Below are 15,723 nucleotides of genomic sequence, written 5' to 3' on the forward strand. Positions count from 1 at the left end.
ATCAGTTTGGTTTCTACTCATTAGTTCCCTTAATGATTTTGGAAAATGGCAAGGAGGAGTATTTATCTGCCAAAGTAAGAGTGGAAGCTGCAGGAGTGGTGTAAAAAATTCAGAAAACGCTGGGCAATGTAAATCTCAGTGTTTTTACCTGAGAACTACTAAGAACTTGTGCTGTGAGTTGGTAACTCAGCAAAGGAAATGATTGCTATGGATCCTGTACAAGTCAGTGCTTAGGAACACATGATCCTCTTGTGGGATACAGCTCTTTGATTTAAGAGGTATCTTTGATAGAGAAGGGAGAAGTGTTAGTGCCACTGCCTGACTGAATCTTCTGTTCAAAAAGAGCTGTGCAGAGAAGAGCTGAAATTCTTCCATTATCCTGCTGCACAGGAAAATCTGGAATAATTTACTCAGTGTAGCAAAATACAAGTTTAGAGGCAACTGAGTTATGGCAACAACAGAAAAGAAGAAAACTGCTATGCTGCTGTAACTGACTAAGAGTTGTGCTGTTAGTTAATAAATTCAGTCTTAAACAGTAGACTTAAAATGTAAGGTTTTGGGCATGGCTTCACATTACAAGCAAGAATCTATGATAATTATTTTAGGCATTTTTTTAATGACGTGGTATCTCATCATTTCAATGGCTTGCTGCCCTGTGGCAGTAAAAAAATATATTTGAACCTCCAAATTCTTTTGAATCCAATATTAAAAAGCACCATCACAAATATTAACTGTGTCTGCAGGCATAAATATGAATGGCAATATTTTCAAAGGCAGCTTAATAACCTGAACCACTCTAGAAAATTATATCCTGAATGTGTTTCATTCAAATTTAAAAAAAAAAAAGGTTTCCAGTGCTTCTTTATAATCTGTGACAGAGATGAGAAGTAATAATTTAATATTAACCCTGTGGGTTGCTCCACCATGGCTGGGTTATGTTTCAGCTTTTCCTGCTTTCAAGTTGGAAACTCAAGCTGAAATTTCAGGTGCTCCATGTTGACTTTTTGGAGAGGACTGAAGCTGTGCAGGAAACTTGGTCCAATGTCTTCAGATTATTTGAATTCTGAGGCATGTGGCAGGGTTATGTTGTGGTTGTTTTAGTGTACACCAGTGTTGGGGAGGATTGATATGGTCTGGGCAGGTGGCTTAGTTTATAGTGACCAGTTTTCCAGGAGGGCTAAAGCAAGAGCTTTTGGATCATCTTTGATGGGCAACCTCCCTTTTGATTCACCAAAACTACTGGAATTGCATCAAAACAAGAAATAAAGAGTGATCATTAGAAGCTACTATAACACAATTCATATGGATCTCAGTTAAGGTTTAGGATCTGGAATTTCTTGAGTTTTGCAGTGGTTAACATGGTTGTCTCATTGAGGTATTTATTAATTGTACAGCTAATACAGTTTTGTATTCAAAGTAAATAATTGCAGTTTTAGTCTAAGGACATAGCATGATATGTGTAATATCAACCAATCTGATTTTGCAAGTTTTCATTTCTTAGTTTTTTTCATGACAGTGAAGAAGTTAATGATTTAATTTTTTTAAAGTTTCATTACAACATCTGTCCAAAGTTGAGCTTTCTTTTTTGATCTGTTTACAAAGACTTCTAAGTAGAGATTTTATTTATTTTTTAAAAACTGGCAGAAATTAATTTCTAAGCTTGCTTTCTTTTGTGCATGTGCTTGCCTGCATATAAAACTGCTTCTTTGGAGAGAATAATTCACAGAGATCTTTTTGGACTATGTGGTATGTGGTGTGTTAAGTGGTTTAAGGCTACCCTCTCTTTGTTTTGCTTGCAAATAAACAGAGTTCATGCTTTAAATCCCGTTTTCAGATGGGTGCCATACGCATTGCCAACTGCAACCTGCACAACCAGTCTGTTGGAGAAGGTGTCAGTGCTGCCATTCAGGACCTTCAGCTGAGACAGTACGTGGAGCAGGTGAACAACTGCAGGACTGGTCTCCAGCCCATATTAAGGAGGGCATATTGGCTGGAAGCTGGCTCTGTCAACCTGGGGCTCATCACTGCTGACATTGCTCTGGCTGCAGATCATCCCTCCAAACACGAGGTGCAGAGACACTTCTTAGAAACGCACGACAACCGAACTAAGAGGTGAGAGACACCATTGAAGGAGGTGCATTGGAGAGAGAGAGATCTTTTCATCTTGCTTTTGCTGAATTTGAACGTGGTCATGTTTTTGTTTTCTGTTTTTCTGCCTTTGTAGGTTGTGGTTTTTGTGGCCTGATGATAATTTGAGAAACAAGAGAAGCAAGAACAAGTGTGGTTGTCTCGGTGGTTGTCGATTCTTCGGCGGCACCTTAACAGGACTGGATTTTTTCAAACTTGAGGAGCTGACACCTTCAAGCAGCTCTGCTTTCTCAAGCACAAGTGCAGAATCTGATATGTTTTACGGGCAGTCTCTACTGCAGCCAGGAGAATGGATAATTACTAAAGAGATTCCTAAAATTTTAGATGGTGAGAATGCATTGTACTGTGTTTTTTTTTTTTATTTTGGCCAAACATATAATTTCCTAACTTTTTATAATGTTTACAGTTCTGGTTAATAACTACAACTACTTGTGTTCTTGTGGCATGGGCCCTTCTAAGAGCAGACAGAGCTTTAAAGTAGTAAGCAAGCTTTCATATGCTGAATTTTTATATTAACATGCAACTCCTTTTTGAGTAAAACCCTTTCTTTTTGACTTGTCTGTTCTGCTTATGTAGAAAGCAGCCTACCAAGACAATCTGATGTTTTGATGCTGTGATGTTATTAATTTTTGTTAGTACAACATGCTAGGATGCTTTTATTTAATGAGGATTTTTATTTCAGTGGGCAAGGAAGAGACCATTACAGGTGTGTTGTCGGATACTCAATTCTCCTTTTCCGTTTCTGATCCTAGGGAAAGCAAATGGTGTGAAAAGGAAAGATTGGGATTGCAGATCTATGGGTATAGAAATGGAAAGGAAAGCACAACACCTAAGCCTCCAAGTGCCGTTGCGCTCCCACAGCTCCTCATCTTCTTCCGAGGAAACGAGCAGTTCCAGCGCTGCACTGCCCTTGCTGGCAGGGGAGAAGGACAGCCCCTCATCCACCACGGAGGATCACCTGGGACAGAAGGAGTTCTTGTCTGCTGCCAAAAGGGAAGATGGTCATGGAAGGTTGGTACTCTCTGAATATGGAAAATAAGCCCTGGATTTAGCAATTTATAAAGCATTGGTTGTTTTCTAATGGTGCTGCTGAAGTACATTTCCTACTTTGAATGTCAGTTTGGATCCCTGATAGGGGATGATTAGCTGATAATGGTAGAAAATCCAGCATGTAAGACAGCAACACTTGCTGTTAATGCTTGTTTTTACACCCTCTCTATGTAGATAAATGGACTAACAAATGGCAGAATTTAGTGTATAATCAGCATTATGAAACTAATGACCACGCTAATAGAAAGTCGCAGAACCACTGATGCATCTGACGGCTTCTGTAACGTAAAAAGAGAAGCATTAATTACAATATAAGCAAATGAACCTGTGATTTCTGTTTCCAGTGTTGCAGTTGAGGCTGCAGAGGGCCGTCCTGCGTCCCCTGGCAGCCAGGAGAGGCCGGTTGGGCAGTCTCCCATGAGGTCCCCGCTGAAGCGGCAATCGTCCGTGTGCTCCGCCCGGCTCGGGAGCACCAAGAGCCTCACGGCCGCCTTCTACGGAGACAAGCAGCCTGTCCCCGTGGGGGTGCAGTTCAGCAGCGACGTGTCTCGCAGTGATGAGAATGTCCTGGACTCCCCAAAGCAGAGGAGGAGCTTTGGTTCTTTTCCATACACCCCCTCTGCAGATTCCAACTCGTTCCACCAGTATCGCTCCATGGACTCCAGCATGTCGATGGCCGACAGCGAAGCTTATTTTTCTGCAGCAGAGGAGTTTGAGCCAATAAGTAGTGATGAGGGTCCAGGAACATATCCAGGGAGGAAGAAGAGAAAAAAGCAAGCTCAGAAAACTGAATACAGTAGAGGGTCTATTTATCATAGTGTGGAAGGGCCCTTAACAAGCACAATCCATGGAGAAATTAGCCAAGATATTAAAACGTTGCCAATTAAGACTCATCCTTCACAGGCTTCGTTCGTTTCAGCTCTGGGAGGAGATGATGAACATGTTGATAATATGTATGTCATGGACTCTGAGAAGACTGTGGAACGTGAGCAAATAACTTCCCAGCAGCCTGTAATGGCATGTTACCAAAATTATCTTACACAGTTCCAGGTGATCAACTGGTCAGTAAAGCATCCAACTAACAAAAGAACTTCAAAATCCTCATTACATCGCCCTTTAGATCTTGACACACCAACGAGTGAAGAAAGTTCATCCTCTTTTGAGCAACTTTCTGTCCCAACTTTTAAGGTATGGAAGATGGAGGAGTAGAGAAAGGAGTAAGAACTCAACTTAAAGTTGCTTAGTACACCTGTTGTGTAAATAAGGCTACAAGAAACTTGAAATTTCTTTGCTTTTTGTTGAGGAATAGCTTGAATTTTTGACTTCAGATCATGGGGCTGAGTGGCTGGGAAGTTGTGGACAAGAAAAGATGGAGTTAGAATTCAGTGGATGAGATGTATGTTCTGAATGGTCATTACTGCTCTTAAAAATGCTGCCTGTTGAATGATATTTATGTGAGTTTTGTTTAAAATATGTTATATAGAATTTCAGTAGGAGTACATTATACTGATCAAGTATAGTCCTGGCTCTAAGTGCTTTATTTCAGAGTAAAATTGAAACTCAGATTTAGCAAATGATTTTTTTAAATGACAGAAGCATACATGCTTAAGGAAGGAGCTGAAAAGAAATACATCAAAAATAATGGAAATGACTTGATAAAAAATAGGTGTCTGACCTCTGGAATTCAATTAGTTTTGATTTTGCAGGAAAAGCTTTGTGTTCATGCAAACCTTTTGTAGGTTAGTATTTGAGGGTTTTTTAAAAGCAATGAGTCAATGTTTATCTAAAAACTTCACAGTAATCTCTCAAGTAATTTAAAAAATAAACCTAGGAGTTTCTGTATACTGTATTGGAGAATCTGCCTTTGAGGGATTCTTTCAAGAAAAAAACTGCAAATGGAATGTTTGAAGACTCCTTGGTGGTTTTTTTTTTTTCATGTAGGGAAGGAATGTAATAAATTTCTTTGCACTCTTATCTTAGATTGTTAAACAGGGTCTCACAGCTAATTCATTACTGGACAGAGGCATGCAGCTCACAGGATCAACATCTAAGTAAGTTGAATACTGTCTAACATTATTAGCATATTTTTTAAGAGTAGAGTTTTCCTGATGCTCTTTTTAAATATTTTGGCTCTTGCTAGCCCGTCCAAAATTTGATTTATAGCAGTAGTTTTCAGTACTAGATATATTTTAGAACAGGATATTCTATTATGAAATATTTGGGTTTGGTCAAAGAGAAAATCCACATTAAATTATTTCACTTGTATGTTTTCAAGAGTAAAAATGGCAATTTAATTTAGATAAATTTGGGAGGTGGTAATGGCAAGTGCCCATTGCATGGCCAAAAGCTGAACTTGAATCTAGGGATTGCCTGGGATTATATTTGTGTACTTTCTAAGCTATACAGTAGAAGAAACCTACTAATTCTAATAAGAATTAAAATGATACCAGTACACTTTTGGGTTTTTTTGGGTTTTTTTTACAAATCCTGATTATTAATCTGTATTTGTCCTGTTTAGCACACCTTACACTCCTTTGGATAAGAAGTCTGCAGAAAATACAGATGATGAAACAATCACAGAGGAATGGACATTGGATCACCCTGTCTTCCAGACACGGACAACAGCAATAGTAGAAGTGAAAGGAACTGTAGATGTAGTTCTGACTCCTCTGGTAGCAGAGGCACTGGATAGGTAATTAATTTTATTTTACTACTGCAGTCTATGCTAGAAATGGTCTGAAATCAAGGTTTGGGTTAAAAGTATTGAATACCGTAGCTGATGGAGCGGGAGGGCCTCGTGCCCAGCGAATGAAATTCTGCATTTCCCAGCTGGAACAATGTTCTGCTCACCTGGGAGGTGCCCTTTATGTCTGTCAGTGCTTATTTTTTTTCCCCTGTGGTGTTAATGACACAAGATTGATGGTGTGTCACGTGAAACTGGAAGCTGAAGTGGTCTGCTGTGGCTTGTTCCCCCTCCCAGGTACATCGAGGCGATGGTGCACTGCGCCAGCTCTCGCCACCCGGCAGCCATCGTGGATGATCTGCACTGCAAAGTCCTGAGGGATGCTGTGCAGAACAGCAAAACCAGCTTCTCAGAAAATGTAAGGAAGGGAACAAGGACTTGGAAGAACGCACATGGCTTGAAAGAATACTCTTTTCTGTATTTTACATAGAAAAAGCTTTAATTTAATTCAGTGTTTTGAGATATAGTAGCTAAATGCTATATTAATTTGGAATACATGCTTATTTTTATCTTGTGCCTAATGTACATGCATTTCTATAATCAACTGTTATATACTGTCAGTGACCAGAAATCTCTCACAGGACTGAAGTGAAGTTTTTCTGTTTTGGACAGCCTAGTCATAGCTACAGTAATTTGCATGAGATCAGAGTGTGCATTCTGTTCTTTGAAATTACCAAAACTGATATTCTCAAGTATTATATTCATATCAGCAAGACTTTATTTATTATTTTACAGTAGTTAGGGAGAGCTGCGAATGTGCCTGTGGGTTTTTTGCAGTTCACTTGATACCTTAAAAAATTAATGTAGCTTGAAAAGAATTGTATGGTAGTTCTACAGAATTAGGAGTCCTTTCTGTCCAAGGTAATGACCATATTTATATTTTATGATTTCTTAGACTTCACAATGTGGCAGACAGTAATTATTTGCTTCATAATGAGTTCTTTTATACAACTTAGATATGTAGAACTCAAACTTTCAGTTGGAATCTGGTCATTAGAAAGTTTACTGCAGAATGGCATTACTGCCCTTATGGATCTAGACCTATTGTAAGTGCTACAGTCCTTGCTCTGGAAATCATGGTATTGTGATACAAATGAAGTTAGAATCTCTTGCTGCTTCAGTGCTAATAAACTGTCCTGTTACTCTTGAGCTTAGTAGCTCTGAGTTTCAGTGCTAACAGCTGATTTTTCTCCCCCCTTCAAGTTATCCTCGAAGCAGGATATCAGAGGAACAAAAATAGACACTACCACCACAGGAACAACAAACCAGGGACCAGCACAGACCAATCTCTCCCTTAAGCAAGATAATGTGACAATTAAAGGTCTTCAGGCCAATGTTACGGTACCAAAGGTAACAACTTTTTGTTTAGCTTATTAGTAGACATGTGCCTCAAAAATTACCCTTAGTTTCTATCGCTGTTAGTTCCCCAAAAGCTGAGAAGTACAAGACGAGATGGTATCAGAAATTAGTGATGTCTGCTGTGACATGCTTTTCTAAATTTCTTTCCTCTTTGGTGGAATTTTTTTTGTGTAGGTGAACCTGTGTTTACTACAAGCATCTGTGGATGAATCCCCAGGGGTTTCTTCCAGCAAAACCGTGACTCACGTTTCGTTGGTAGCTCTGTGTTTTGATAGAATTGCCACACAAGTTCGTATGAACAGGTAAGAATAGCACATAGCACTGTTTGTAATAAACTTCAAACAAAAATAATCAAGGGGATTATGTCCAGCTGAGATCTGCTTCATTGGTTTTTTTTCTCCTTTATATTCAAAGGGGTATAGTTGAGGAGGCTTCAAACAATGCAGAAACCGGGAGGAATTCTGTCACATTCGATCGTTACATCCAAACCAGCAAAATGCAGCCCCAGTCTTCTGGCTCACTGAGATCCAATTCTGGGGCAGAAAAAGGAAAAGAAATTGCTGCTAAATTGAACATCCATCGTGTTCATGGACAACTTAGAGGCCTTGATACAACAGGTATTAAACAATTCTTGGTCTCGATCTTGTAATTTGGTTGTGGTGTTTTTATCAACACAGATAAAAAGACTCTTAAACCTGGAGATTTTGCAGATACTTTAAAAAGAAGGTTAGTATGGTAACTGAATTATTTTCTGTTATTCTACAAAGTGCTGGATTTAAATGTATGCAGATTTAAAACTTATCAAGATAAACTTCTAAGCAGTTTGTGTGGCAGAGGAGTCGCATTGTAAATATTGACCTGCACTGGTGGAATTTCAGGCCTGAGATCCTTTCCTCTCAGTTCATCTCTTTTCAGTTACCAGTTCTTGTCACCTTACGTGGGGAACAAATTATACTTCATTGCTTTCTTACTTCTTTCTAACACTTTGAAGATAGACATAATGTTCCTGTTGTCCCAGCAATTTCAGCATGACAAACTGTAGATTTTCAACTATAGTGACTCTAAAACTGAAAATGAGATCTGCCCAATGGACTTCCTTCTTGTTTGTTTTAAGGAACTGCCTTCAAGAAGCTAGGAATTACATTTTGCTATAACTCCTTATCCTGGAAAAACTAAGCAGGAAAAGATGATCAAAAGTAGAGGCAGTTCTTTGTTAGAACTGAGTCAGTTTTGATGCAATCTGTACCGGTTGGTGCCATGTTTTACTCTGTCCCATAAAGAATGAGAGTCTTTAGGACAGGAGGAAGTACTCTGTAAAGCAAGTGTGATTAAAAAATACACCATAAATAAATAAACAACAGACAGCCCACTGCTGTGCCAAGATGAGTGAGCAAATGGAACTGGAGGAAAACAAAAGCAATAAGAGGACTTTAAAATGGTGTAACTCCATTTTCACTTGGTGATGGGGAGAATCTCAGCAGCAGTTCCCTGTGTTGGGTATGCTGCAGGCATTCAAGAAGGCTAATTTTGGAATTCTAACCAAGAAAACTCATCATCTTCTGAGAAGTGCCTTTCTAAGGATCTTAGCATTCGGTGTAGACATCAAAAGTGAATATGGTTATAAATTGGAAGCAGAGAGTGAGGATTGGAAGGGATATGAAGTGACTCAGCGTAGTTCTTTTCCTCAGATATTTGACATTTAGCCCCTTTGTGACTTATTAGGGAGGAGGTATAAAATTATTTAAAATGTTTCATCTGGGAATGTCACTAAAAGAAAGGATTTATACTTAAACTACATCAGAACATCAAAGAAATGGAGGTGGCATAGTACCCTCCTGGATCTTTGACGCCAAGTTCTTAATAAATTAAAAACTGCTTGAGTCTGGATTTTCTTGGGAATCAGTGAGACTTAGTGCTTTACATCTCCCTGGTGCAGACATAGACATGCTGCCAACCACGAAGCAGTCTTTGAATTAAATGTAGAACTTCATTTTTAAATATCCTTCAGTGCACTATATTATATATTATTATATTATGCCCATATTAACATACCAAGAGCAAGGTCTTTTTTCCTCCTTCTATGCTTCTTTTTTCCTTTCCTGTGCTTCAACTTTAATCTTTTTCTGTCTTTTTTTCCCCCCCTTCTATTTGAGGAATACTAAAGGAATAACACTCCCAAAACACTAAACTTCAGAGAGCTGTTTGAAGATGGAAAGTTTTTTTTCGTTTTGTAAACCAAGTAGTAAATATGTTTATTTTCACAGATATTGGAACTTGTGCAATAACAGCTATTCCTTTTGGGAAATCAAAAGTTCTTTTTACTTTGGAAGAGTTGGATGAGTTTGCTTTTGTGGATGAAACAGATCAACAAGCTGTTCCAGATTTAGCTCGGATTGGTCCTAGTCAAGAGAAGTGGGGTTGGATAATGTTTGAGTGTGGAATAGAAAATTTAACTATAAAAGGTAAAGCTTTTTATTATTTTGTCTGATAAAATTGTTAACAAGTCTATTGTTAGATCTTCCAGTTTAGCAATTATTTGATTAGAGATTGTTGAATACAGGTGGTACGAAATAGTACATGTCTGTGGTAAATAAATTAAATTAGGTAGGTTATACAGTAAAGGAACTTTTAATAGTAAATACCACTTATAACAGTATATGAAATAATTCCATATAAACTGGTTTCATCTGTTTCTGAACTTAAAATGAAATTGTTGAAATTGATGCTTTCACTGATCACTTAAATCCTGACCTTACCCACAGTAAGTGTCTGCATGTGAGGCCAGGCTTTTGCTCTGGGAGGGGAGAACTAGCTTCAAAAAGCAAAAAAAAAAAAACCCAATGGTATATATGCATTGTCTGTCATACAAGTTATTTTTTTTAGGGAATAGTATTTAAAAACAGTTTTTATGTGAGTACTCTTTATCTACTTGGAACAAACTATCAGAAGCTCGAAACTGTAGTGATAAATTCTTGTATAAAATGTTAATGCATCATGTTTAACCCAAATGGTGTGTATTTCTCCTCTTAAGTGCAGATCTTTTCTATGGGGTATAACTTAGAGATATTTATGCCCTGCAAACCTTTACAGTCTCGGTATTTTTGCAGGAGGAAGACAGTCTGGAGCAGTGTTGTATAATACATTTGGAGTCATGGGGAAATCAAGAGACACAGAGAGAGGTGGATTGCTTGCATCAAATAACTCTTCAGATTCCCCAACTGGTAGTGGTTATAATACTGATGTGTCTGAAGACAACCTCCCTTGTGATAGAATAAGTCCTTCTTCAGATATTAATGGAAATTCAGTTTCAGACGAGCAGGTATGTCTTTCACCTTTTGCAAGATCTCTTGGCTTTGCCTTGGGAGAGTTACTTGACTTCATTAGTTTATTTTTCTTTGCCTAAATGCACATGAAACAATTTTTTTACGAGCATGGTATGGTATGGTAGTGCCTTTCAGTGTAATAATTTTGGAAAACAGTTTCACTTTTGACTTCGTCTTTCCTCTTTTTTAAGGATGAAGGTGTTGAATCTGATGATCTGAAAAAAGATATACCCTTGATGCCTCCTCCCCCCGACTCTTGCAGCATGAAGTTAACAATCAAAGAAATTTGGTTCAGCTTTGCAGCCCCAACCAATGTGCGCTCTCCAGCCCATATATATTCAAGGTATACTTTTGTCTGGTTTAAAAGAAAAAAATGGTACTAATGGTACTTCTGCCTTGTTAAATTTCAGTTGTGTTTGCTAGATTCTCAATGTAATTTCAATAAATTTTGAAGCTTCTTTGGAAAAGAAAATTTTGGATTATGTATTTATCACAGTAACTCTTTCTTCAGTTTTGTATTGTTGTAATTTATATGGAAGTGTTGCTAGAAAACTTTTAGCTAGATGCAATTAAAAGAAGAAAAGGAAGATTAAAAAACCCAAACCAAACAGAAACCCCTCACTAAAAACTTCTGGTGAGATGGAAATGTATGAAGGAGAAAGGCAGGGGAGGATATTTCTTTTGCACTATGAATTTCAGCATAAATGTTTGTTAAGATAGTTTTTCATATGGTGTATGTAGAATAAGCCAAATATGTCGATCTGTCAGTAGTTTAAGGTCAGTATAGAGCTATAAATTAGAAAATATTCTGGTAATATTCTTGCCTCAGCCCTTCAGCAACAGTCCTTTATGAGGGGTTGGTAACAGTTAACGTGGGAGTCAGGCAGTGATGGCAATTTCAAACTGTATGATTTCAGTAGGGAATACCAATGGGAAAAGGGAGGAATAGCAGTAGCAAAAGTGGATGGAATCACGAGTGTGTGAATGACTAAAACAAAAACTGCCTTAGGTACTTGTAATGGTTTTGAGACTAAACCACCACAGGTACCTTTTGCCAGTTTTCACCTTCAGGGCAATAAATTCTTTGCATCAGTGTTCCACCTGTTTGACTGTCATTCACAACAGCACTGGAAAAATCTTGCTAATTACTGCTGCTACCTGTGAACCCTAATTCTCTTTATTTTCCCTCATAGGCAGCTGAACCTCCTGAGCACTGCAACACCTGCAGTTGGTGCTTGGCTTGTCCCCATTGACCAGGTGAAATCGTCATTGAACAAACTGGAGACCGAAGGGACCCTGCGGATCTGTGCTGTCATGGGCTGCATTATGACAGAGGCTCTAGAGGTGAACTGTAAAATCCATAGGCTTATCAGGGCAGAACAGTGCAATAAGGAATATATACTGTTTGGAATTCTGGGTGTTTTCACTGACAAACTTACAGCACCTCTTGTGAACCCTTAGCTCCAGAACTGGTCACAAGAATTCGCTGCCTAGTCCCAGTAAATTTCAGAACAAAAAATAGTCAGGTGTTACTAGTGAGGAAGCCTTGTGCTTCTTACTCTCCAGAGTAAGAAATATTAAAGTAGTAAGAAATATGGCTGTAGTGCCTGATATATTTAATGAAATATTTTTGTCTGCTGTTTGTTTGGTTGGCACCATCTAGTGGGAAGATGCCCATTGTTGAAATCCTGTCTTGCACTGAAAAATTGATGTGTGAGGCTAGTTTTCTGCTGTACTCAAAAGTCATCCTTTGCAGCAGTCTCTTATTCCTGCCTCCCTTCCTATTTTTTTCTTTTCAACTACAACAAATAAATGGTTTCTTCGAAAATCTCAGCTAGCTTTGCATATATGTCTGTTAGTCCAGAAGTAACTTTATAAAGTCTGCTATTTGTATCCAGGCTTTTGTTTTATTGCTTCATATAAACAGATAAGCATCAAGTATGATTTTTCACATACACTGTTGAAAGTAAGGTGAGTATCCATGTGGAAAATCTTTGTTTAAAATGGGTTTAGAGTTTGTTGTATCACGGGTGAAATCCTGTCATTTGTGCTCATGCTCTCTTTGCAAGGATGTTCCTATGCTGAAAATTGTTTTATTTTATTCTAGAATAAAAGTGTGCACTTCCCTCTGAGAAGCAAGTACAACAGGCTTACCAAGGTGGCTCGTTTCTTGCAAGAAAATCCTTCTTGTTTACTGTGTAATATATTGCACCATTACCTTCATCAAGCAAATTACTCCATTATTGAGGATGCCACCATGGTGAGTTACCCTGTAAAACTCTAAATGGCTCAGTCTTTTAGTTTCAAATGTACCAATTCTACTGTCTTAAATTTGGTAACAGTTTAAGGAAAGTTAACAGGCAAGGAAATATAACCCAAACTCCTATATATCTTCAAAATGATAAGTAGATATGACTTCTCTCATGTTGTTTGCTTTCACATCTGCCATTTTTGTTGTGGCCTGTATATATGCATAATGTTTATCAAGCTGTTTTATTAGTAAATACATGACAAATCATAAACCATACAGGCATGCCTTTAAAATTATTAATGGCCTTTTCTATCAGATTTCATTGCCTCTTTATCAGATTTCACTGGCCTTTTTATCAGATTTCATTTTTCATGGTTTTAAAACTGAATAAATCTCAAGTTTAAGGCAAGTGCATGAACCATTTAGCTTATTTCAGATGCTCTCCTTGGAACTAGTTTTCATGTCTTGTAGAAATACTGGGATAATGCAGACAGTGTAAGGAAGGAACTAGAATTGCACAAACTTTAAGGCTTAAGAATCATGATGCCTTTAGAATGTAAATGCCTAGATTGTAGTGGGAAATAGTTGTTTGAACAAACATTAGGCATAAGGAGGAGTGTTTATTCCTGATTTTGTGTCATTTTCATAATCCAATTCCACAGCTGTCAGCTTTAAACACTCTGGTTTTCAACATGATTCTGTGATATTCAGCTGAGAGCCCAGTGATCAGAAATAGCACAGTTTGTGGCAGAAATAGCACTGTTTGAATTACGGTCAAAATAATGAGGGTTTTTTTTCTTTAGGACAATTCAGTGATGTAATCAAAACAATCCCTATTTTTGGCCTCAAATTTATGTTCTTAAAATACTGCTTACCAACAATGGGAGAAACCATCATCTTTTCAATCTCAGTTTTGTTTCTACAGTCAGCCTAGCGTTGCTATGAATTTTAGTCTGTAGTTCAGAGCCTTATAATTACTTAAGTACTTTTATATTAACAAACCTGTTTCCTGTTGTTTATTTTTGGCCCCTCAGGTCATGTAGATAAATGTGTCTACTATGTTCAATGAAGCTGTAATTTTTATCTCTCAGCTCTTTGGCTTCTTCTATCTGAATTGCCGTGGCGTGGTGCCAGCATATTTGTCATAAATCTCTTGAGCACAAAGACTTAAGGGAGCTTTGACTTTTTTTTCCCCTCCAAGTTTACTTCAAAATGCTGTGATGTAAATTTTAATTTATCTTTTCTTTTTAAGAGCGATGGCCTTCCTGCCTTAGTGACTTTAAAGAAAGGTCTAGTTGCCTTAGCAAGGCAGTGGATGAAGTTCATTGTGGTAACCCCAGCCTTTAAAGGAGTCAGCTTGCACAGACCAACCCAGCCAGTGAAACTGCAGCCAAATGCCTGCCACGAGCATGAGGATGGACTTGGATTAGACAATGGAGGGGGGCTTCAGAGTGACACAAGTGCTGATGGAGCAGAATTTGAATTTGATGCAGGTACTTTTGTGTTCTTCTACTTCCATAAAAAATTCATGTAGACAAGCAGATCCTCTCAGAGCATTTGTAATTTCTTTAGTTTTAATGCTTGAATACATTATGTTTTTCATTTTTTAGAATTATCAAGCTTCTTTTTTAAAATCATCTTCATGCTGAAGCTGCTGCTACCAATTATAATTATAGTATTACAATAATTGGTACTTGTTCAGGGAAAAACAAAACAGGGGACCTCACTTTCTTCACATGCTTTGTCTTGTTATTTCCTGCACAGAACACATCAACTTAATTATCTGCTACCTTGGAATTAGGATTTTTTTGTGCAGGTTCTGACCTTTGTTAAGAGTTGTAAGATGCAATTCTAATGAATTCTTCCAGGCATAGTTTTAAACCTACCTTCTTATTTGTTCTTTGTGAAGATGTTTGCTCTTCTTTTTTTCTCCCCCCCTCATTTTTACTACTTCAGTGGTAAATTTCTATTGCCATCTTACACGTTCCCAATTTGAAATAAGCTGCTGATTTAGCTCTGTTTTTGATCTATATCAAAGCATCTATAACAAAGCATTTAGGTTTGTATTTGATATAGAACTGGCATAAGAACTGCAGAAAGGAGGGGCATAAGTAGATACATGTTGTTTGAGCACTCTTTTTTTGTTGAGTTCACTTAGTTATTTACATTAACTGAGGAAAAAGTAGTTTCAAAAATCAGGAGGAGAATCTGCTTTTAGTTAAAAGCCTGGCAGCAGTTATCAGCTTAAAGAGAGTAAACTCAAAGATGTTTCTGTGTGACACTTGTATGTAATCGTACAATATGATGGAAATTTTTACTCCCTTCTCTAAAATATCTGCTTTGGTTCAGCAGAAACACTTGGATCATTAAACCAAATGCAGTAGGCCCATGTCTGAAGTTTTCTCATTTGTCTTAACATTGCCTAGACAGCTGTGTGTAGGTGTGTGTCAGAATTTGGAAGTTCATGACTGCCTGTAAATAAACGTGCCTAAAAATAGATAATCTTGGTTCCCCATATATATAAAAATGAGGAAAAATGGTTTTGCTTGGTTGCAGCCACTGTCAGTGAGCACACGATGCTCTTGGAAGGAACAGCCAACCGCCCTCCCCCTGCCAGCGGCTCCTCTGGGCCTGTCACTGGTGCTGAGATCATGAGGAAATTATCCAAGACTCACACTCACAGTGATTCTGTTCTGAAAATAAAGGTGAGTTTCTAGCACTGTGCACGGGGGGAAAGTGGTTTGTAGCAGCTCTGTTGGCTGCAGATGAATAATCACATGTCTAAAAGGGAACTATAAGTGTAACACGTGGAAGGTATCCTCCTGACCTTATGGAAGCGATGCTCCATC

The 15,723-nt window shown here is 38.1% G+C and overlaps 1 protein-coding gene across 11 annotated transcripts in view; it reads left to right on the forward strand.

The window, feature by feature from the left end:
* The window catches only part of BLTP1 (bridge-like lipid transfer protein family member 1), a 91,075-nt gene that overhangs the window by 35,028 nt on the left and 40,324 nt on the right, over positions 1–15,723 (forward strand). For all 11 annotated transcript variants that reach the window (XM_051804933.1, XM_051804934.1, XM_051804938.1 and 8 more), the window contains exons 25-41: positions 1,835–2,112; positions 2,225–2,475; positions 2,901–3,159; positions 3,543–4,386; positions 5,179–5,249; positions 5,717–5,890; positions 6,179–6,299; positions 7,145–7,291; positions 7,475–7,602; positions 7,715–7,917; positions 9,565–9,762; positions 10,408–10,619; positions 10,815–10,966; positions 11,817–11,967; positions 12,731–12,883; positions 14,127–14,367; positions 15,431–15,579. In XM_051804933.1, the coding sequence (XP_051660893.1) occupies positions 1,835–2,112; positions 2,225–2,475; positions 2,901–3,159; positions 3,543–4,386; positions 5,179–5,249; positions 5,717–5,890; positions 6,179–6,299; positions 7,145–7,291; positions 7,475–7,602; positions 7,715–7,917; positions 9,565–9,762; positions 10,408–10,619; positions 10,815–10,966; positions 11,817–11,967; positions 12,731–12,883; positions 14,127–14,367; positions 15,431–15,579 (3,732 nt within the window). The remainder of the gene's footprint in view (positions 1–1,834; positions 2,113–2,224; positions 2,476–2,900; positions 3,160–3,542; positions 4,387–5,178; positions 5,250–5,716; positions 5,891–6,178; positions 6,300–7,144; positions 7,292–7,474; positions 7,603–7,714; positions 7,918–9,564; positions 9,763–10,407; positions 10,620–10,814; positions 10,967–11,816; positions 11,968–12,730; positions 12,884–14,126; positions 14,368–15,430; positions 15,580–15,723) is intronic.

Source organism: Manacus candei, unplaced genomic scaffold (assembly GCF_025592945.1).
Source record: "Manacus candei isolate 608988 ecotype Guabito, Panama unplaced genomic scaffold, ASM2559294v1 h1tg000062l, whole genome shotgun sequence".
Taxonomy (NCBI): domain Eukaryota; kingdom Metazoa; phylum Chordata; class Aves; order Passeriformes; family Pipridae; genus Manacus; species Manacus candei.